This window comes from Myotis brandtii, unplaced genomic scaffold, assembly GCF_000412655.1.
Source record: "Myotis brandtii unplaced genomic scaffold, ASM41265v1 scaffold30, whole genome shotgun sequence".
Classification (NCBI taxonomy): domain Eukaryota; kingdom Metazoa; phylum Chordata; class Mammalia; order Chiroptera; family Vespertilionidae; genus Myotis; species Myotis brandtii.
Window position 1 is genome coordinate 3,568,242 of NW_005361458.1, and position 23,344 is coordinate 3,591,585.

The 23,344-nt window shown below is 38.0% G+C and overlaps 1 protein-coding gene across 2 annotated transcripts in view; it reads left to right on the forward strand.

Moving 5' to 3' along the window:
* FREM1 (FRAS1 related extracellular matrix 1) overlaps nt 1–12,506 on the forward strand; it is a 155,645-nt gene extending 143,139 nt beyond the window's left edge. For both annotated transcript variants that reach the window (XM_005869602.2, XM_014542375.1), the window contains 2 exons: nt 7,295–7,380; nt 9,879–12,506. In XM_005869602.2, the coding sequence (XP_005869664.1) occupies nt 7,295–7,380; nt 9,879–10,078 (286 nt within the window). In that variant the 3' untranslated portion in view covers nt 10,079–12,506. The remainder of the gene's footprint in view (nt 1–7,294; nt 7,381–9,878) is intronic.
* The last annotated feature ends 10,838 nt before the right edge of the window (nt 12,507–23,344 follow it).

A 23,344-nucleotide genomic window follows, 5' to 3' on the forward strand; every position in this document is an offset into this window, starting at 1 on the left:
GGGCCAGCGGCCAACCTCCCAAGTCCCTACCCTGTCCCTCCCCCCAGCCAGTAGGCCCTGATCAGCCTGCCGCCCGCCCGCTGCGGTGGCAGTTGGCCCCTCCCCCCAGCCAGCAGGTCCCAATCACCCGATCGGGGGGCCAGGCCCCAGGCTGGGACAGGGAACCTGGGGCAGTCTGTGAGGGAAGGAGGAGGCGGGGAGGCGGAGAACCTAATTGGCCCCGATCGCTGGCCAGGCCTAGGGACCCCACCCATACACGAATTTCATGCACTGGGCCTCTAGTTATTTTATAAACAATAAAATGGAATGAACTTCTGAAGCCTCCAATGATGTGGATAAATCTCAAAAACATTATGTAGAGAGGAAGCAACCCAACAGAAAAGAATACATATTGTGTGCTTACATTTAAATAAGAGAAAAACAACTAATCTATTAGTTGGTGTTAGAAATAAAAACAAAAACAAAAACAGTTATCTCTGGCAGGAATTGTGGGGTGACAGGAAAATAGATGAGGCTCTAACTGTTCTATGTTTTGGTCTGGGTGGTTGTGACATGGATATATACCATTGTCAAAAATTATCAAATTAAATGCTTTAAATGTATGCATTTTATTGTGTGGACATTATACTTAGATTTTTAAAAAAGTTAATAGGATATTTTAACAGTATATTTAAAAACTGGTCAAATCAACCATCCCTGTTTTCACTGATGTATTTCATGTCCTAAGTATAAGCAAAGGCAAAATAGAGTTTAGTCAGTGGCTTTCATGTCTTTGTTGATGTTGGTGGTATACAATAAGTTAAATTTTTAAAAAAATTCTATGAATATTCCTTAAGTACATATATTCCCATAATATTATATGTTAAAGAACAATTAAGACATTTTCCACCAAAATAACCAAATGTCCTTGTTGCTATGTGTCGTTAACTTGGCTATGGCTCTGGCGTATATAAGAATGAGTGATGTCTACAAACCCTGCCCTCAGCAGCCCTGCTCAGCTCCTGTAGACTCATGCCTATGGCTTCTTTTATGGAGTCAACCCATCTCATATTCGGCCTTTCTCTTTTCCTGCTGCCTTCTCTTTTCCCCAGCATTATTATCTTTTCCAAAGAACTCTGTCCTCTTACGATGTGCCCGAAGTGAGACAGCTGCAGTTTTGTCATGTTTGCCTACAGTGATGTTTCAGGCTGCATTTCTATAGGACTCGCTTGTTCATCTTTCTGGTGGTCCAGGGTCTAGATGACTTACTTTTATTTAATGTTTGTCTTAGAAATAGTGGAATAAGTCTTGTTTATTCCTTAAGGACAGAGCTTTGATGTGTAATCAAAGCTTTCTGAATTAGCAAGGATGAGATTACAATGCTATAGAGGGGAAAGAGAATAGTTTCTCTACTGACAAAAATGAGGGCAAATCCAGAAGAGCAGTTTCTGCTGGGATTTATTGGTAAAACATGATGCGCAAAGCAACAGAACCCCCAAACCTCAAGTTTGCAAATAGCCTTATTGTTCATCTTCCAGTGGTGTTCAAATGACAGTGCCCTGACCAGGAATCGAACTGTGGCCTCTTGCTAGGTCAGTGCTCAACCACTGAGCCACATTGGCTGAGCTGGAACTCTGGTGATCTTAGTGAGGCTTTACTTGATTCTTAATGTTATGAGAAAAATAAAGACATCTATTGAGTGTTATCTTTCCATGCATTCATCAATGTTGGCGTAAGGTCACCAACGGTCTCTTCTTTGAAGGACTAGTCTTTATTCCGAGGTTATGATCCTCTAGCTTTTTGGTGTCAAAAATTATTTCTATGGCAACTTATAGTAATATTGCTGATAGTTTCATGTTGACAACCTTACATTTGTCCTCCAATACTTCTGTTTCTTATTTTATTTTATTGATCCGTCTAATTATAGCTGGATTTTAATGATGAGTAAGACTAGTGATAAAGGGGTTCTTCATATACCTATTACTATTACACAGTTCACTTAACCCAGTAATAAAATAAAAGCCCAAATTAATGTAAAAGCCTTTCTACTTCCTCATGCATTTGCTCTACGATTTCAGCTACAACTTGGTTTGAAGCACCTTCACATCACGACCCTTTTACACTGACCTTGTTCTACATGCTTCTTTGCCAATAACACCTTACTTTTAAATTACATTTTATAGAATTCTTTCACATATATGAGCTTATTTGACCCTCCCATCACTTCAGTGAGGAAAGCAGGTATTATTGTTTACATGTTACAGATAAAACAAAGAGATTCAGGGGAGAAAAATAACTTGCTCGTGGTTATACAAGCAAATAAATGAGAGACAGAGAGAGAGAGAGAGAGAGAGAGAGAGAGAGAGAGAGAGAGGATATAAATTTTTTATTATACTCTCAAAAATAGTTTCATAATTATAGGTGATATCTCATCTCAGGTGTATTGATAAGGACACTGATTTTAACTTTAACTTTGTAATGGGCTAATCTAAATCAGGTTTTCAAAATTATATGTTAATCATTTTGTATCACAGCAAAGACATATTAGGGTTTTTTATTAAATTATGAATATTAAGTTTTCTTTGGGTTAGAATCAAAACAACCTCTTGGAGCAAACCTAAGGAAGATACAATCAAGTTCTGAGTTTAGAGGTTCATTCATTCAATAATTACTTATTCGGACACTTACTGTAGACCAGATCACACTTTTAAATATTATCCCCCGGTATTGACCCCACAACCCAATAACTAAATTATTCCTCATTCATTTATGAGCTTCAGAGATATAGACACCATAACTCTTCATGTGGCAACTCCTTACACCCTGCATTTTACATCAGTAAAGTTGTCATACAATCCTGATAATTTCCTCCCACATAACTCTTCCCAGAAAGCTCCTTTAAGAATGTAAAAGTCACTGAATTTAAATGACAGAATTCATCTTTCATTGAGTTGATGTCTTACTATAGATTGAATTAAAAAGTTCTCTGAACCTAAATGTAACCATAGGGCTTATAAGCAATATGTTTTGATTGCATATATAAAAATATTAATGGTATTTAAAAACAATATAAATAGGTAGATATTTTGTTCTGCAATAAACTATTATAAAATCTATTATAATGATGTAAAATTCCTCTCTCTCCTATTAATTCAAGGAGATTAGTGATATATCTAGCAAATCAAACACAAAATAAGCAGTGTCAGAACTAATTTGTTCATGTTTTGAGGTTATTTTAATAAACTCTGGTCTCAGAATTGTTTTCAGCTGTAGGACTGTCACTTATTTTTAGATGTAAAATTCAGAAGCTTTCAGAACAAGAGAAAGTTTTTAGGGGCAAGTAGAGTTTCTATTTTTATAAAGTGACGATATATCTATCAGTTATGTAAATTTTTTTTTGAATTACACATTATCTATTCACCATATTGGTCCAGAAATTAAAACATCTATCAAATACCATTTCTCATAGTTTTCCAGGATGTGTAAGAGAGGCAAAGAAGATATATATGGTTTACAGTTTTTAAAATATCATAAAAAACTTCTGATTTGAAAATTTTAATTGAAAGAATGGGTATGAATGTTTGATCTGATTTTATTGGTATGGTACTTTAATATGCATTTTATTTCAGAAGGACAAGAATGATTACCCCAAGAATAGTTAATACTAGTTACAGGCATTTCAGAAAGTGTCTAGCTGCAGATAAAAAGCAAACTAAGAGAAAAATGAAAGATCTCCCAATCCCTTTGGATTAGTCATTCTAAGAGGAACATTTTTGGGACGCAAGGGCACCTCCTCAGTACAATTTTTCTCTGAACCCCAATTTCTCCCTTACCATTCAACATGTTTTCACTCACTGTGGGCCTCCGGGCTTTCCTTCCCCCATTCCTTTTCAAGTTCATTTTCTTCATTTTTTTTTTCTCCAACCCATATGGCTTGGAAAATGGTATTACTCTGGGAATTATCAACTCTTTCTGCAATGTAAAATTATAATTTCAACATTTTATAACCTCATATTTTCTTTCTTATAAAATATGTTTATGAGATGGTTTTAAATTCTATAATTAAAATTAATAAGCACCTAGTATGTCTTTGAGTTGGTCTCAGGGACCATTATTCAATTTTGGGCTATGTTTCCCCGGGCTGCCTTGCTATTTGGAGGTCCTTTACAGCAGGTCATTTACAGCACCCATGTTTCAAGAAGAACAGCCAATTTTACCTTATCCCTTGTCCCTAATCAGATCACTAGCTCAAGTCAATCTTTATCTCCAATCTCCTTTCCTCCCCATTGGTGTTTTATTATTTTTCTAACCCAGAGGAGCCAGACTGCTAGATTGGGTATTTCTTGAATTTACATATTGTAATCTCATCTGCTCATTTCCTTAGGTAGTCATTGTACATTTGATAATTCTATTATTATAGATCATTATCTTTCAACCCATCTTGTTTTTCCACAGGAGTGTCTGGAACCCCTGCTGACATAGTCTTAAAGAGTTACTCTGAAATATGTCTATGCTTAATCAAAAAGTATCAAAAAAGTAGATGTGTGTTTCTGTAACTAGAAAAATTAAGGTTTCTGTTTTAAATACTACAGTTTGAATGATTCAAAATTTCAAAGCTGTCAAAAGATTTATTTGCATGTAGATCTCTGTATTTTATTTTTGTTTCTCTCTGTATACGTAGTTATCTATCTCATATCTATCATACTTTATGTATGTAAGCATCAAAGGAATGATATTTTTATAAAATAATCAACATTCAAATGCCTAACTATTTTTTTTTATGAATAACTATGGTCTCACATTTTACCTATCTTAAACACAGCTATTTTCTAATCTTGATCTTTTAGGACTTTTTGCTTCTCAGCTATTTTCTCATCTTGATCTTTTAAGACTTTTTGCTTCTCAGAGTCAAAAAGGGAATGAAACTTGCACTTGACCCACTAAAATGGATTTTATAGGCTCTTTTAAAGATAATTTCAAGAATCTTAAAGCAGGAGGAGGTGCTAAATACAACTTGTTGCTTCCTGATGATGAAGATGAGGCTGAAGTTACACCTATAAGGGAGTTAGAGTCAGAGGAGAAAGTGGAAGCCAGGCCTCCCATACTCTGTCCAATATACCATGTAGCCTGAGGAAGTCCCTCAAGCCTTCCTTCAGCCTATATTTAACACACATTTAATGTTCTGTGTCCTAACTCTCATCACATTAGAATTACCACATTGGATGTGAGGGGTCTGGGAAAAGGTGTGCTTTCATATCAGCTGAACTGTCAGACAGGAGCTGACAGTAAATAATGAAATCAGAGACAAGTCACAAAACCCAAATCCAGATGCCTAAGGCCATTCAGAAAAGGAGTAAAGAGCCTTACATATCTCAGAAGGCCTAGAAGTACCACTGCATTATAGAACAGTAAAGGACTGGTATTGGTGGGGGAAAAGCATTAAGAAATGGCTTAATTATGTTCACTATATGTGATCTGGAAAAACAAAGAAATGGATCTGAAGTTTGGAAAAATATAGGCTAATTGAATAAAATTCAATTCAACTATTTTCTATTGCCACACTTGTTTTTTACTTTTTAATATATCAGTTGATATTAACCAGGCAAGAAGATCATGGTTACTTCGTTTCTTGTTGGAAACTTTCTGTTCTAAAAAAAGAAGAAAATAATTACCTATAAGCTTTTTACTTGAAGCATCTTAAAAGAGCTCTTAATGAGCACTGCTGGGGAATTAGACACAATCAAATATTGCTTATAGGAATAATTCAGCTAGCTGCAAAAATAATTCACAAAGAATTGTGCCAGTTAGAATGTCTGTCATCAAAAAGATGAGATAAGTTCTGGCAAGGATATGGAGAAAAGGAAACCCTTGTGCACTTTTGGTAGAATTGTAAATTAGTGCAGCCACTGTGAAAAACAGTATGGAGGTTCCTTAAAAAATTAAAAATAGAGCTACCATATGATTAAGCAATTCGACTTCTGGGAATATATCTGAAGGAGATGAAAACACTATATTGAAGAGATATCTGCACCCTCATGCTCATAGCAGATAGCAGCAATATTTGTAATAGCCAAGACATGAAAACAATCTAAGTGTTCATGACCAGATGAATGAATAAAAAAGTGATATATATATATATATATATATATATATATATATACATACATACATACATACATATATACATATATAATGAAATAGTATATATATAATGGAAATAGTATATATATATAATGAAATAGTGTTCAGCCATAAAAAGGACATCTTGCCATTTGTTTCACATGCATGAATCTTGAGGGCATTAAGTGAGACAGAGAAAGACAAGTATTGTATGATCTCACTTATAAGTAGACTCTAAACAACAACAAAAAAATCATAGAAAAAGTGGCTACCAGAGGTGGGGGATGTGGGGTGGGGGAATTGGATAAAGATAGTCAAAATGTACAAACTTCCATTTATAAGATAAAAAGTACTTGGAAATGTAATGTACAACATGATGACTGTAGTTAACACCGCTGTATGGTATAATCAAAAGTTATTAAGAATTCTTATCTCAAGGAAAAAAACTTTTCTCTCCTGGTATCTATAGGAAATGATGATGTTAGCATATTGTTGTAATCATTTCATAATATATATAATTCAAGTCATTATGCCATACACCTTAAACTTATAAAAAAAGAATAATATTTTGTAGGAAGCTGTATATATATATACATATGTGTATATATATGTATATATATATGTATATAGATATATTTATATTTAAGAACAGGTGCTTTAACTTCTACACAACATCAAAAGGTTTGACAGTGAGACCTGCTCATTTCACTGGGTATGATAAAACGACCACAATTATTGGGATATTTAACTAAACAAACAAAGTTCAAAATGTAGGCCTCCAAGTCATTTTATTTGAATTGTCTGGGTTACCTTACTGATCACATTAACTGGATAATTGCCAAATTTACTAGTATGCCAGATAAATTTCCTATGAAAGGAGTAAGTTTTGGCATTGAGTAATTAATCTTTATAAGTAGGCTGACTTTCTAAAAAGATATAGAAAGACCTATTGAATTTGTGGTTTAAAGCCCAGATATTATAATAAAATGTCACTTTCTTGCTAGTCACTTATCGCACCCTGGAGATGCTCATTAAATTTTAAAAAAGGTGTAGTATTAAAAACTTGGAAAGTTTTTTTCTGCATATGTATATTTTTCTGTTTAATCTGGGTTTGATTTCTGCTATGCAGATCATATCAACAGAAATGCTGAACTCCTTGTCACTGACGTTCTCATTTTCATTCATTTGCTTGTAGTCACCTGGGCAGCCTTGTGACTGTCCTGTCCAGGCAGCATATGCGATGGCTCTGGGACTTCAGTGGAAGAAAGCCCTTCTGGATAGGCAAGTATTTGCGCGGCACTGAGCAGGGAGACAAGAACGCGAGGAGAATGTCTCTCTTCTATGGGCCAAATGGTTGTGATTTATAATCTTTAAAAACTCATCTTTTAAAAAAATTCTTTATTGTTTAAGGTATTACATATAGTAGTACATATGTCTCATTTCCCCCCCACGGACCTCTCCCCGGCCACGCCCACCCCCGAGCACATGCCCTCACCCCCCTAGTGTCTGTGTCCATTGGTTATGCTCATATGCATGCACACAAGTCCTTTGATGGATCTCTTTCCCCCTACCCCCGCCCTTCCCTCTGAAGTTTGACAGTCTGTTTGATGCTTCTCTGTCTCTTGATCTATTTTTGCTTATCAGTTTAGTAAAAACTCATCTTAATTACACCAAACTTTCATTTTTAGACACATCTCAAAGAAATAATAAGGGATGTGGGTCTATTTATAGATAAGTGAATTCAACAAGTGGTATTTCTAAAAGTAAAAAAAAATAGAAAGAGCTATAAATAGGGGATGATTAAATAAATTATAGTATAGTCATGTGAAGGAATATTTAATATTAGTGCTTTGTGGAAGCATTAAATATTAAAGACATGACAAAATGTCTCATGCTTATTAATACTCAATAAATATATATTGGATGAACATTATACATAAAGTATTTGTGGCAAGGTACTTAGTAAAAAGGCAGAGTGTACAAACATATGACGCATGAAATAATTTAAAATAAAGAAATTTATATACATGAACTATATATATTTATATACATGTAATATATACATATATTAAAAGAAACATGTCAGAAAATTAGAAATGTTTAACCTGCAGTTGAGAATTATAGGTGATTTTAATGTTATCCTTGTTTTCTGAATTTTTAATATTTCCTACATTTTAAACAATAATACAAATCCTTTCAAGCCCCTTAAGAACTAGAATTCTCAGGGCCCCTCAAAGTCAGTGTTCTCACCATCTTTCTCGAAAGGTGGTGTGTTTCAGGAAGACACTAATAAACCATTCTTGGCTTCTCAAGATCTCTTTACCCCTCAGGGAGTCTCTAAATTCTGAAATTATCTGAGAGTATTAAAGCTGAAGGATGAGTTTTCTTTACATCCACGGCTAATCTCAAGGCTCTGTCCCCACAAAGTACTAGGCATAGTGTGACCTGGTCAATAATTCAAGGAAACAATCTAGAACAAGATAGGTTATTCCTAACTACAAGTACTTCATTTTATTCTACCCCAAAATATTGACTGAGAATCGGTTGAGAGAAGATTGTATGCTATGTGACTAAGATTGTTCTCACGGTCACGTGTGGTTTTGAGATTCAGATCATGCTATTGAAGGGGATCCTTTTCTCATTTTCTTCTTTTTTATTTCTCTTATAAAAGAAAATGAGGGGGAGGAGCACTTCTTTAAGAGAAATTCCAAGAGCTTTGCAACATTAAAGTGTAATTTCCAAAAATTGCCAGTGGGAATAAAGAGGCAAGTTGAGAAAAGCTGCTTTTGTTGAAATTGTCACAGATGGAAAAAGTCTTAAGCTTTAGACTAAAAATAATACTAAGTAAGCTACTTTCACATAGGAAAACCGAGACATTTAAATAATGAGGAACAAGAACAATAGACAAGAGTGTATCTGTGTCCCTGTGATAGAAGTTCTGCCTATAGGATAAGATAAATAATAATTTCCATTTAGTAAACACATATATGTCATGTGCTTAACATGCATGATCTTATTTCACCCACAAAACAGCCTTAGATATACTATTTTTTAAAAATACGTTTTTATTGATTTTTAGTGTGTGTGTGTGTGTGTGTGTGAGAGAGAGAGAGAGAGAGAAACATCATCAATCAGTGCCCCCCCCCATTGCCTACCAGGAATTGAACCCACAATCTGGGCATATTCCCTGATTGGGAATTGAACCAGAAACCTTTTGATACACAGGACAATGTTCAACCAACTGAGCCATATGGACAGGGCAATATACTATTTTTATTCCAATTTGTAAATGGGAAAACTAAAACTTAGAGGGGTTGAGTAACCTTCCCGAAGATGTTCAATGCACACATGCTGAAGCTAGGTTTATATATTTTTATTGATTTCAGAGAGGAAGGGAGAGGGAGAGAGAGATAGAAACATCAATGATGAGAGAGAATCATTGAGCGGCTGCCTCCTGCATGCCCCACACTGGGGATTGAGCCCACAACCCAGGCATGTGCCCTGATGGGGAATTGAACTATGACCTCCTGGTTCATAGGTCAATGCTCCACCGCTGAACCACACCGGCCGTGCTGGAGCTAGGAGTAAAATTCCGATCTGCCAAACCCCAAAGCCTTAAGTGCTTATTTGTGCCCTGTAGGATCCCCAGATCCAATCACATGTTTTAGAACATGGGCCCATGTTTGCATGTGGCTATTGAGATTAGAACAATAGACGGATATGATACCCAAGTATAAATGTAATAAAATCGTTTGGCACATTGTTTTGGTTCACATTAGGTTTGAATAACAAAGTACATGCTGGCCACTGGGAGTGGATTGGCGGTGAGCCTGTCACCTTCACCAACTGGAGCAGGGGTCCCCCTCGACGTTCAAAGCCTGGCAAGAACTGTGTTTTGGTTCAAAGACAAGGAAAATGGCAAACCAAGGACTGTAGGAAGGGCAAAGCTCACAATTACGTGTGCTCCAGGAAACTCTGAATGTAACTGGCCTTCCAGGTACCCAATGGGATTTGTCACCTATTTATTTACAAGATTTATGAATATTTCTCAATAGAAAAAAAGGTGTCATGACTAACTTGGTACATTTTTTTGTCATAGTGTATGATTCATTTTATTTAGTAAAAAAAAAAGGGGGGGGACATAAATGAATACCTTCAGGAAGACTGATAAATGAATATTTCTTACAGGAAGAGATACAATTCTTTCATCTCAGTACTTTTCAAAATAAATGCCTGATGTATTATTTGGAACAAGATTTGCTCATTCTAGGAGACCACCACTCCAACCCCATTCAGTATCTCAGTCAGCCCTAATTTTTCATGGTCTTTGGATTTTTTGGTCCCAGTACTTCAAATGGGTCTCTTCTGAAATCCATACTGCCGGTGCTTCTGCCGCTTCGGCCTGAGTGAAGCTAACCCTAGTTCATTCAATCGGGGTTGGACGGCCAAGGGCTGCTTTGTCCCTTTGGAGCCGTTTCAAATGTGAAACCTGAACTAAGAGGCCGTGGATCAGAAGGAGAATTCTCTGTGGTGAAAGGGAAAGCTTTAGATGGAAGAAATTTGCCGATGGAAGCTCATCTGCAAAGCTCTAGTTCAGGTAAGAATTCGGAGGCCACCTGTGCTTCAGGGGTCTACCCATCAGTACTCAGGATCCAGATCTCCTTTTGGAATAAGAATGTTGGCCTGTGCCATTCCAAGGCTAAGAATTGCATCTCCCCAGCCTTACAGAGTCATGAGAAATTTGAAGGAACACGTACGAGCCTCTCCATTTATGTTTGTAACACTGACTAGGATTTGTCAAGGACATTTTGGAATAAAGAGTATATATAAATGATGCTTAATATATGGCAGAAAAATACTGCTTCCTCAGAAGTGTCCCAATGAACTATGCTGATGAACAGCAACAACAAAATAATACTGAAAACAAAGCCCTTGAAAGCCTATACTCTCAGAAAGGAGTTTGATGCAAATTTGAGCCCTTCAACCTGTAATATCCGTAGAAATGCCACGTGGACGCGATTCTCTGATGTAAAGGTACCTTGTTAATTTATAACGTCATCCGAGTGAAACATTGCTGTAGCGGTGAAGCATGTCGCAGACTTATAAGAACTCCCTTCTGAAACCAAGGTTTAATTACAGGAAATTAGAAATTTATTTCTGAAACATTTACTCAACATTTTCCTCTTTTCATAATCACTAAAAAATATGGTTGTGCCAAATGTAACTTGCTACATGAGCACCAGAGTAACTTCAGAGTCAATATGAGGTTACCCAGAAGACCAGTGCTTCAGTTCTTTGGGAAAAACTAAAAAAGACTGAAGAAATTCAGTCAAATTTCTGGATATAAAACAGCACAAGCTTGTTTTATTTCTGCTCATTTATCAAGATTTTGGTTAATAGAAATATTTACAAAGAGAGGCTGAGATAAGACTTAGACATCCTAGGGGAGAAAGAAAAAGTTCAAGGAATGAGGAATTCAAGGGCCACACCTTCCTACTGGAACTCTATTAACTATTTAAAACTGAAAATTCAGAACCATGGCAACCATGTAGAACCTGTTTGGCAGGGTAGATTTTATTATACAATGAACATAACTGCAGTGACAGTGCTACTTAAATGTAATTGCAATGTTAGCATAAAGAGAGACTGTTTTTGAATTTTTATAGCAACTAGAAATACCACAAGAATGTTTTAAAAATATTCCTGATCATGAAAGCATTAGTCAAGTTGCAAAATCCAAGTAATGGAAAGAAGAGACATATAAAAATTCAGGCAAGTGTGGGTGCTGAGCAACGTTCATCATGATCTTCACTTCTTTCTTGAGATTGGGCTTGACTCAGGGTCCGGGGAAGAATTAAATGATTGTCATGGTTCTCTCCACCTTGATTGGTCACTGTGGCCATTCGGGTTCTGGGTGGAGCAGGAAGGAAGGAAGTGGAGTAATGGTGGAATGGGAATGGGAAGAGCAAAGGGAAAAGAGGAGAGGAGGGTTGAGTAAGAAGAGGAGGGGACTGATGGTAGCTAAGAGGAAAAGCACCAGGAAGAAAGACCTGAAGCCACCCCACTTGCTGACTAACTCAGGAAAAGACCCGCTTTATCCAAGGGCATCAACCCAACACAACAGTCAGTAGCTTTTCAGAATATTGTGATATTTGGTTTTTAACAAAAATAGACATGTGCACAGCATATATTTGCTCAACATAAACTTGTAAAATGTATGATCATTGTTTTATCTCCTTGCAAGGAGTGATACAAATGAACCAGGTGACATTTATTTACATTTCTGCTTTTGTTAATTTTCAATACAGCCCCAAGTAACATGCACCTATTTTCATTAACAGTTCAGTTCTGTATAATTTAAACCATAAACTGGTGCTAAAGAATTTCTGCAAAAAAGCAGCTTATTAAATGTACTGTATCTATTATTGTATCAAAATCAATAAAATAAACATTTCTGAACCACTATTCCTTTTGTTTTCAACATTTTATATTTATTCTATCCATTATAAGAAGGGATGGAGAAGAAAACTCAACATGTCTTTTTTGTTGTTGTTAATCCTCACCAGAGGATGTTTTTCCATTGATTTTTTTTTTTTTTTAGAGAAAGTGGAAGGGAGAGGGAGAGACAGAGAGAGAAACATTGATGTGAGAGAGACACATCGATTAGTTGCCATCCACATACACCCCAATCAGGACTGGGGATTGAGCCTTCAACCGGGGTACATGCCCTTGACTGAAATCAAACCTGGGACCCTTCAGTACAGAGGCTGACGCTCTATACACTGAGACAAACTGGCTAGGGCGTCTTTTTTATTCTGACTTTTAGGTCAGCCTTTAGTTATATGGCTTCCATCCATTCACCCAGCCACTCATCCACTGTTCATTCAACAAATACTGAATCATGAGTTCCAACCCCGAATAGCACATACATGCACATTTCTAATTGGGGTGTGTGTGTGTGTGTGTGTGTGTGTGTGTGTGTGTGTGTGGCTTTTTATCAGGGAGGATGTTATATCGAGTGACATCACTAGAGATTTTACACTACTAAACGAACAATAAAGGACTATCATAAACAGCTTGTACCAATATTATATCATCTCTTTTCAGAAATGGAGGAAAGCACACACTGACAAAAAGTGCTCAGCCTGTCTTTTGTTGTATTTCTCTCCTGATTATGACACTGGTGTCAACGCAGTGAGTTTATAATCAGCTCAAAGTGTTATTGCCAGCAGCTATCGACATTTCCTGTCTCCAGATTGAGTTAGAAACTAAAGTTTTCAAATCTAGCTAATTGTTTTTGCAACTATTATTCCCCCCCCCCCCCCAAAAAAAAAGACAGGAGTATGTCTCTCTGTGTCTCTGAGATTTCTGGAGTAACAGGAATTTAAAAAAAAGAGAACTTGGATATCATCTCACCTGATATCCATATTGTACAACAGAGGAGACTAAAGTCCTTGAATGTTAAAGTGGGAAGAAACCCACTAGAACGTGGGTCTTCTAATTCTTCCACATATCTATTACCACTTTGAGCAAGTGGTTTTACTGTTGTCAACTAACATATATTGAATAATGAGTATGACATGATAAGGTTCACCATACATTTGATTATACTGTAAGTGAAAGAAGGTGGACACAAAAGGCCATGTATTGCATGTGGCCAGTATAGGCAAATCTGCAAAGACAGAAAGTAGATGAGTGGTTAACAGGGGATGAGGACAAGGGGACATTGGGACTAATTGCTAATAGGTAAAGGGTTTCTTTTTTTTTTTTTAAATATATTTTATTGATTTTTTTTACAGAGAGGAAGGAGAGGGACAGAGAGTTAGAAACATCGATGAGAGAGAAACATCGACCAGCTGCCTCCTGCACGCCCCCCACTGGGGATGTGCCCGCAACCAAGGTACATGCCCTTGACCGGAATCGAACCTGGGACCCTTGAGTCTGCAGGCCGACGCTCTATCCACTGAGCCAAACCGGTTCTGGCGGTAAAGGGTTTCTTTTTTGAGAGGGTGGAAATGTTCTGAAATTAGATAGTGGTGAGGTTGCACAACATAGTGAATAAACTGCAAACCATTAAAGTGTGCTCTTTAAATAGTGAATTTTATGTTATAGGAATTGCATTTCAATAAAAGGGCTATTTAAAATCACCATAAAAATATTTATTTTAGAAAGCTGTAAATGGCTTGATGTATTTGACTCATCCAAGATACTTTTTCCAGTCCTTGTCCCATGTCTCACCCAGGTTTCTGTTTATCTTTTTTTGTATAGTTGGTTAAGCGGGAGAGAATGCTTATTTAACATATTTTTTAATTTACAGTGCTGTGTTAGTGATTTTCCTTCGCTTTCTCTCCATTAATCAAGGGGAGGACTGTTAGTGATTCAGAGTGTGTCTGGATGTCTGTAATGGCCTGAATGCCATGATTTTCCTTAAATTAATTTTACAGGACTTTAGAACAGGATCATGCAGGAAATGAATATACTGTCCTCATAACTTACACACATAACTGTTTACTTTTGAACATTTTTATAGGTCTTATATTCTAGTAGGCAATAAAGTTTAGTTTCTCTTAAGACAGAAACTAAATAAACCAACACTTTAATTAAAGGCCTTATGGTAACCTGCAGTGCTTTTTCCAAGCAATGAGGTATGAGTTTACCTTTTGCTCTATCCTTCTCTGTATTTTTGCTTCCCAAAGGCAATCAATCCTAATTTACCCTCCAGAAGAAAAATGAAAAAAAAAGGAAGATATACTGTCCTTAAAACTAGTCAAAATAAAGCCGGAGTGGCTATATTAATATCAGAGTATATTTTAAAGCCAAGATTATCACCAAGGAAAAAGAAGGTTATTTGATCATTTAAAGGGACCAATGCATCAAGAGGACACAATAATCATAAACATGTATGCATCTAGTAACAAAGTTTAGAAATACATGAAGCAAAAACTGATACAACTGCAAAAAGAAATAGACAAATCCATAATTATAGTCAGAAATGTTAATACCCCTCTCTTAATAATGAAGAGAGCAAGAAGGCAGAAAATCAGTAAGGACACAGAAGTGTGGGCACTGTTGATCAGATTAACTTAATTGACATTTATAGAACACTCCACCCAACAAGAGCAGAAGATGCCTTCTGTTCAAGTGCATACAGGACATTTACCAGGGCAGACTGTTTTCTGGGACATAAAATGAATCTCAATAAATTTAAAATGATTAAAATCACACAAAATATGTTCTCTGACCACAATGGAATTGAATTATAAATCAACAGAAACACCTTTGGAAAATCCTCAAATGTTTGGAAGCTAAATTATAGATTTCTTTAACTCATGGTTAAAGTAGAAATCAAAGGGGAAATTAAAAAGTATGGTGAACTGAATAAAAATGAAAACACAACATATCCAAGTTTGTGGCATGCCCATAAAGCCTTACTTAGGGGAATTGTATAACACTAAGTGCCTAAATAGAAAAGAAGAAAGGTCTTAACCTCTAGTTTCAATCTTAAGTAACTAGAAAAAGAAGAAAACAGAAATAAAGAAATAACAAATTATTACAGTGGAAATCAATAAAATAGGAAACAGTGCAACAATAAAGAAAATGAATGAAACCAAAGCTAGATCTTTGATAATATCAATAAAACTGTTAAATCTCCAACCAGACCAATCAGGAAAAAATGAGTGAGGAATGAAAATGAGAAGTTATATCAGGAATGAGGTTATATCGAGTGACATCACTAGAGATTTTACACTACTAAACGAACAATAAAGGACTATCATAAACAGCTTGTACCAATATACAAGTTAAATAAAATGGACAAATTCCTTGAAAAACAAACTATCAACGCTCAATCAAAAATTTAAAACCATGTAACCTATAATTATTACAAAAATTAAATTTACTGTTTAAAACTTTCTCACAGTGAAAATTCCAGGCTCGGATAACTTTACTATTGAATTCTACAAATATTTAAGGAAGAAATAGAACCAATTCTACAAAACTCATCTAGAAAATGGCAGAGAAAAGACTACTTTCTAAATTGTTCTATAAGGCCAGTTATTACTCTGAAACAAAACCATACAAAAATATTACAACAAAAGAAAACCACAGATTGATCCCCCTTATGTATATGGATGAAAAATTCTAAGCAGAATTTTATCAATTCAAATCCAACAATATATACAAAAGGTAGTACATCTTCACCGAGACACTGTTAAGAGAATGACTAGCCATAGAATGGGAGGAAATATTTTCTATGCATATAATGATAAATGACTTGTATCCAGACTATATATATAATATGTCAGAAGATTTGAACAGATACTTCACCAAAGAAGACATATAAATGGAAAATAAATTGTAAATTGAAGCTAAAATGAGATAGTATTTCACATCTAATAAAATGGCTAAACTTACAAAGAGTGGTCATATCAAGTATTGGTAAGGCTTTAAAGAACTGAAGTTTCATACACTTCTGGTGGAAATATAAAATAGTCCAACCACTTTGGAAAATAATGTAGTGGTTTCTTTAAAAATGGTAAACATATACCAGCCATTCCACTCCTAGGTATTTACCCAAGAGGAAAGAATACATATTTTCATTCAAAGACATATGCATGAATGTTCATAGCAGCTTTGTAACAACCAAAACCATTATCAACCAAATGCCCATTATCATGTGAATGGATTAAAAAATGATATCCTTTCAAAGAAATACTATTCAGGAATAAAAGCAAATGAGATATTGCTACAACACCTGGATGATTCTCTAAATAACCATGCGGAGTGAAAGAAGCCTGACAAAAAAGAATGCATAGTGTGTATGTACTCCATTTATAGAAAATTCTAGAAAGTGAAAACTGACAGAAAGGAAATCAGGTGTTAACCTGTGAATGGGAGAGGAGGACAGAAACTGGCAGAGGAAGAGATTGCAAGGGGACACAAGGAAACTTGGGAGCAATAGATCTGTTCACTATCTTGACTATAGTAACAGTTTCACAGATATACATACATGCATATATATGTCTAAATCTACCAAATCGTACAGTTTAACCACATGTTATTTTATGTCAATTTTATACTTCAGTAAAGAAAGAAAAACAAAATCATTTCTACAAAGTGGTAGAAAATTTTAAAAAGAAAATGAAAGCTACTTGCATGAAGATATCTTTATTTCAGGGCACTAAAAATTGGAGCAAAATTGTATGATTTAAATGTCCAATTAAAGAAGAATGCTTAATGGAATATTATATTACCACCATTGAAATAATAATTCTATCACATAATGTTAATTTAAAATAGCAGAATACAAAATAATACATTCACCATTTTAATAGCTATGTTGCAATAGGCAGACTGATAGGGAAGAACAAGAGGTAGATTTATATCTCAATTCTACTGCCTAAACTTAGGTTTCTCATCTATAAAATGGGGTACCTATAACTCCCTGGAAGTAAAAGTTAAATGTGAAACTATAAAGAATATGCCTGGGACATAGTAGTCACTCCAAAAAATATCTTTTTAAAAGTTGGAGAGAGAGAGAGAGGTAAACTACTTGGAGGAAGATGAAACTTCAAACAGTGCTTGTCCTCACCCGTAAGCAGGGAAGGAGGAGCTGGGGGAAGGAGAATTGGGATGTTAAATTCCATATTACAGGGGAGAACTTCCCACCTGTTAGCACATTTGTGTTAAACAGTGTTTCCAGTTTGGGAAGAAATCTGGGTGACCGAGGAAGCTCTTTTTAGAACTCCAATATACCTTACTTTCAGATGTGATCTATGATACGTCTACAAACTCTGACAGGTATGACAAAGTGCATATCTATGATCTGATTTGGAATCATTTTTTCACATGACAAAAAGGATTGGTTGCTTTGCCTAAAGGATTGTTTGTTGCTAAGGACTTAGGGGATGTTTTCTAAGAATGGTTTTTCCATGGAGCCTTATTTTCAAAATGTCCCTTTGCATTCAGTAGGTGAGAAACACACTTGTTGCATATATTGAGCATTCACCAGGCCCCCAAAGAAGAATAAAATGACGCTAAGTGAACGGAATGGTGGTTCAGGGTATATGGGAGTCAGGAAGGATTCAGGCTAGAAGCTAAAGAACGTAAAAGACCAGCAGACACTGGCTCCCAGGAAATCACTGCCTTGCCTACAGATTTCCTACCCATTTCAATCTTTGGGCCATTTTAGTGCCTGGCCACAAAGAATAGGCTACTTAGAGTCTCAAATTTGAATCAAGAGTTGAACTTTTGCAAATGTGACTAAGGCCAGCTCAGCTTTATGAAACTCGTGGGCTCAGGGTCAGTACACAGCGGAAGGCAAGCCTTCCTGGAAAGTTCTGCTTTGCTTTTGCATTTTATTGTCATGATTTTTCACACTTTGTCTCATGCCACCTTGTTACTTAATCCCCACACCTCGGAGGGGAAAATGTGTAATATTTTAATATTTATGTTACAGATACTTAACATTATGTTTCTGCCTAGGTGTTGCCAAGATAGTCAAGCCAACCTTTATTTATAGTGGTTAGAAAATGTAAATCTGTCCAAAACGTTTCGTGAAATGGTCTTACTGCTTCCAGAGTTGGGTTTGGTGCCTGCTCTTGGAGAGCCTCCGAAGGGTTGTCAATACAAGGTGTCATTGTTTTAGGTTTCCGATCCACCACTCGCTTTTCTCCCCAACATCTCTCTCTTTTGGCAACTTTTCCTCGCATTCTGTCCTACATTTGGCCCTGAGTCAGTTGAAAGCTTTGCAAGTTGATTTTCCATTCCCATCTGAATTTTAGCTCAGCGGCGGAACTGTTTTCCATGTGTTTTTAATCATTTGTTCATGTGTTATGAGCTTATAGGGACAGTGTGGTTCCCCCAAGCTGCCTGCATCGTATAAGCAGAAACTGGCAAGGTGGCCAGTGGGGGACCGGTTTTCAGACAGATGCCCCTACACTCCTCTCTGTCGGTGACACACCACCCCCATCTCCCAACTGGAGGAAAACAATTTACAACCTGCGTAAAGTCTTCCCCCAGACTGCCTGCATCCTATAAGCAGAAACTGGCAAGGTGGCCAGTGGAGGAACAGTTTTCAGACAGATGCGCTACACTCCTCTCTGTCGGTGACACACCACCCCCATCACCCAACTGGAGGAAAACAATTTACAACCTGCGTAAAGTTAACTGACACACACTGAGTCCTCTGGTCTGAGTGACCTTTGCTAGGAGTGTAATTCTCCTTCAGCAGAGACTTGTCTGGGAACAGTGGCTGGTAAGACAAAGTTCAAAGACCTACTCTGACCCTGTGGCCAGGTGGGGAAATAGAGGTGTATTCTGAGTCTTCCCAGATTCTATGGAAATTCGATTTAAAAATAGGGCCTACAGAGAATGAAGGATATGTTCTCCAGGACAAAGAGATCCCTTTTCGAAAGTAAAGCACATGGAAGACCTGGGTCAGAAGTTTCTGTCCACATTTTTATTGGATCGGGTATGTTAAAACAAACATTCCCTCATCTCCTAAGTGTAGAGTGAGGGGCCAGGAATGGGAAATAAACAGGCAGATGTGCTCAGCAGAACCCCTGTTCTCAACGTGGCTGACAGTGCCTGTCCAACAAACAGAGACCTTGCCTCTAAGGAGCCTGCTTTCCTGGTTAGGAGGACACACGTGCACCCCAATTAAGCCAAGTCTGGGAGATTGCTAAATGGTAGAGTAAATAAGGCACTTTACTGGTGACCCATATAAACCCTGGTGTTATGAGTGAAATCCGCTATTACCCAGGGAGCTGGCTGGATAGCAGGTCTGCTTTTGTAGGTTAAGACTTCAGGATTCTCATCGTTCTTTTGCCCATTCTGGCCTTTTTTCTTTTTCTATTTTATTTAGGACCAAATTCATGATAAATGAGTTAAGTGTTTCAGAGAGTTCCAACAGCTACAAGAAGGTGTGGGTGATCCTGGGAAGAAAGATGTAAAGGTTTCCTGGAGTGAAAGGCAACACCTCAGTGGATTGATATGTCAGTGGGTGAGAGAAAGTGGAGTCGGGATTTGGACAATTCTTTCCAAAATTTGTCTCAGAAGGTAAAAGACAACACTAAAGTGCAAAACCTGAAACCTTTTATGAAATCAAGAGGCATTTTTAAAATATTCAAAACAAGCCAACATTATATTAATGCTGGTGGGAGGCAGCCAGTGGAGTGAATGAGGTTTGACAATAAGGGGTGAGACTATTCAATAAAGTAGGCTGTATGGAATTCCAAGAGCAGAGTGGAAAGGAGAAATCAATTGGTATGGTTGATGGTCAAATGGGAGGAAACTGTCCCATCTGATGGCTCCTGTCTTTCTCTGAGCAAGAAGGGGCAAGATCATTTGCTTAAAATTAGTAAAGAGGCAGAGCAGTCAATGGTTTGCAATAATAGAGAAGCTTTAAAATTATTTATATGGAAAATGAGAGATTGACTAGAGCAATGAGAATGATTGCTGGGCAGAATTGAAGGTTCAGTGAAGACTGAAGATAGTTAAGATTCAGTGAAGACTGAAGATAGTTTATGTAGAATCAATTTTTGCCATTTTGTTATCATCTCTGCCAGCAGTCTACAGCCCAGGTGTGGCCCCAGGAAGGTGGACAGCTGGGTGCTTTCAGGGCTGGAATTTCACTGGACACGTTCAAGAGAAGGAAAAGGGGGCAAGAGAGTTAGGAATATTGCAAAAGTTTGAAGTAATGGCCATGAATACAACCTGGATAGAGAAGGAAGTGAAGCAGAGAACTTATAGATTTCATTCATTCATTATTTTTAAACCAATGTTTTGAGGCATCTACTACATGGAAGGAACTGTTCTAGGGCCTGAAATGGTGACTAAGAAAGACATAGCTCCTACCTTCATGGACTTTACATCCCAAGTGGAGACAGATGTTAGACAAATGTTCACACCAATAATTTAAGTACAAATGCAGTAGTGCTATTGTACTGAGACTGGGACGTGGAAGTCACAGTTTAGAGGTGGAGTAATTCCCGGTAATAACCGGGGTCAAAATGTAACAGGGATGGGGAGACCAGTTGGAGTAGGGGTCATCACATTTTGGCCAGGGTATTGGATGTGCATCATGTAATACCGATGGTAAGTCATCGATCAGACCCATCCATGTGGTCACTGAAGTCGTGCAGAGTGGTAGTTGGACTAGGGGTGAAAAGAAAGGCAAGGAGCCAGATGAGGAAGGCAGAGCAGGTGTTATTGTCCCTGGCAATGTTTAGGGACACGAAATCAAATAGCTGAGATCATGTGGCTTACACACTGTAAGGCAGAGCCAGAAATGAGATAAAATTTTTCTGGCTTCAAATTCAGAGTTGCTTCAACTGACATTACTCTCTCTGAGAGCAGCTTTCTGCAGAATGAAAAATGATCAGGGTGAATGTTAAGGATGGGGAAGAAGGAGCATGACAGAGGTCAAGCGCCAGTGAAAGCCTCCTGGGGTCATCGATCGACCCATCCATGTGGTCACTGAAGTCGTGCAGAGTGGTAGTTGGACTAGGGGTGAAAAGAAAGGCAAGGAGCCAGATGAGGAAGGCAGAGCAGGTGTTATTGTCCCTGGCAATGTTTAGGGACACGAAATCAAATAGCTGAGATCATGTGGCTTACACACTGTAAGGCAGAGCCAGAAATGAGATAAAGTTTTTCTAGCTTCAAATTTAGAGTTGCTTCAACTGACATTACTCTCTCTCTCTGAGAGCAGCTTTCTGCAGAATGAAAAATGATCAGGGTGAATGTTAAGGATGGGGAAGAAGGAGCATGACAGAGGTCAAGCATCGTTGAAAGCCTCCTGGACTGTGGCAGTGGGGGCTGGATGGACAGTGGGACGGTAGGACACAGGGTGAAGCCATCAGTGAAAGCCTCCTGGGCTGTGGCAGTGGGGGCTGGATGGACAGTGGGACGGTAGGACACAGGGTGAAGCCATCTCAGCCTCCATGGCCTGCTGTTCAGATTCGCAGGAGCCCCCTCTGCAGTCTCGGTAAAGAGCTGATGAGTCATGTAGTCCATGACTTGTGTGCGGTAATAGAGACATTCCCAGTTGCAAAAAAATAAATGTTCCTCCAGGGGACGGGGAGTGTTTTGGACAGAGATCAATAAGATGACTGAATCTGCAAACAGAATAATGAGATGTTAAAAGGTAACTCGGTGCCTAAAAGAGGAAATGGGGGATTTTGTGACATGCTACCCCATTTGGTATTAGTTCTTTTCCATTGGCTGTACAGTTTGTTCTCTTAGTGTGATATGATTAGTTTGCTGGGGCTGACATACCAAAGTACCACAGACTGGGTGGTTTAAACAACAGAAATTCACTTTCACACAGTTCTGGAGCTGGAAGTCCAAGATCGAGGAGTTGGTAAGGTAAGTTCTCTCTGAGGGCTCTCTCCTTGGCTTGGAGACAGCCACCTTCCCTCTATATCTTCGCATGGTCTTTCCTCTGTATGTGTCTTTGTCTTAATCTCCTTCTAAGACACCATTTATGTGTTATGAGGACACCGTTTTTACTGGAATAGTGTCCACCCTACTGACCTCATTTTAACCTAATTACCTCTTTAAAGGCTCTGTCTTCAAGGACAGTCACATTCTGAGGCACGAGGGGTTAAGATTTCAACATATGAAGTTTGGGGAGACATAATTCAGCCTAGAACAGGTGGAAACTTCAAAATATTACATATAAAGAAGTTGATAACAGTGATTGGCTCCATGGCAGGATGGGAAACCTGGGAGGTCAGAGAAAGAGTTACCTTTCATTGTATACTTTGTATCTCTTGAAGTTTGTTACTGCATATATTTAAATACCTAGTCCTATATAATAAAAGCCTCACCTGATGTTGTCACAAGATGGCCACCACAAGATGGCTGGTAGGGGAGGGCAGTTGGGGGCTATCGGGCTGGCAGGGTAGGGCAGTTGGGGCGACCAGGCCAGCAGGGGAGGACAGTTGGGGGACATCAGGCTGGCAGGGGAGGGCAGTTGGGGGCGATCGAGCCAGCAGGGGAGCAGTTAAGCATCGATTAGGCCAGCAGGGGAGTGATTAGGGGGCAATCAGGCTGGCAGAAGCAGTTAGAGGGAATCAGGCAGGCAGGCAGGCAGGCCGGCCAGCAGTTGGGAGCCAGCATTCCCGGATTGTGAGAGGGATGTCTGACAACCAGCAGTCAGACATCCCCCGAGGGGTCCCAGATTGGAGAGGGTGCAGGCCAGGCTGAAGGGCACCCTCCCCCCCCTACCCCCCCACCCCCCTGT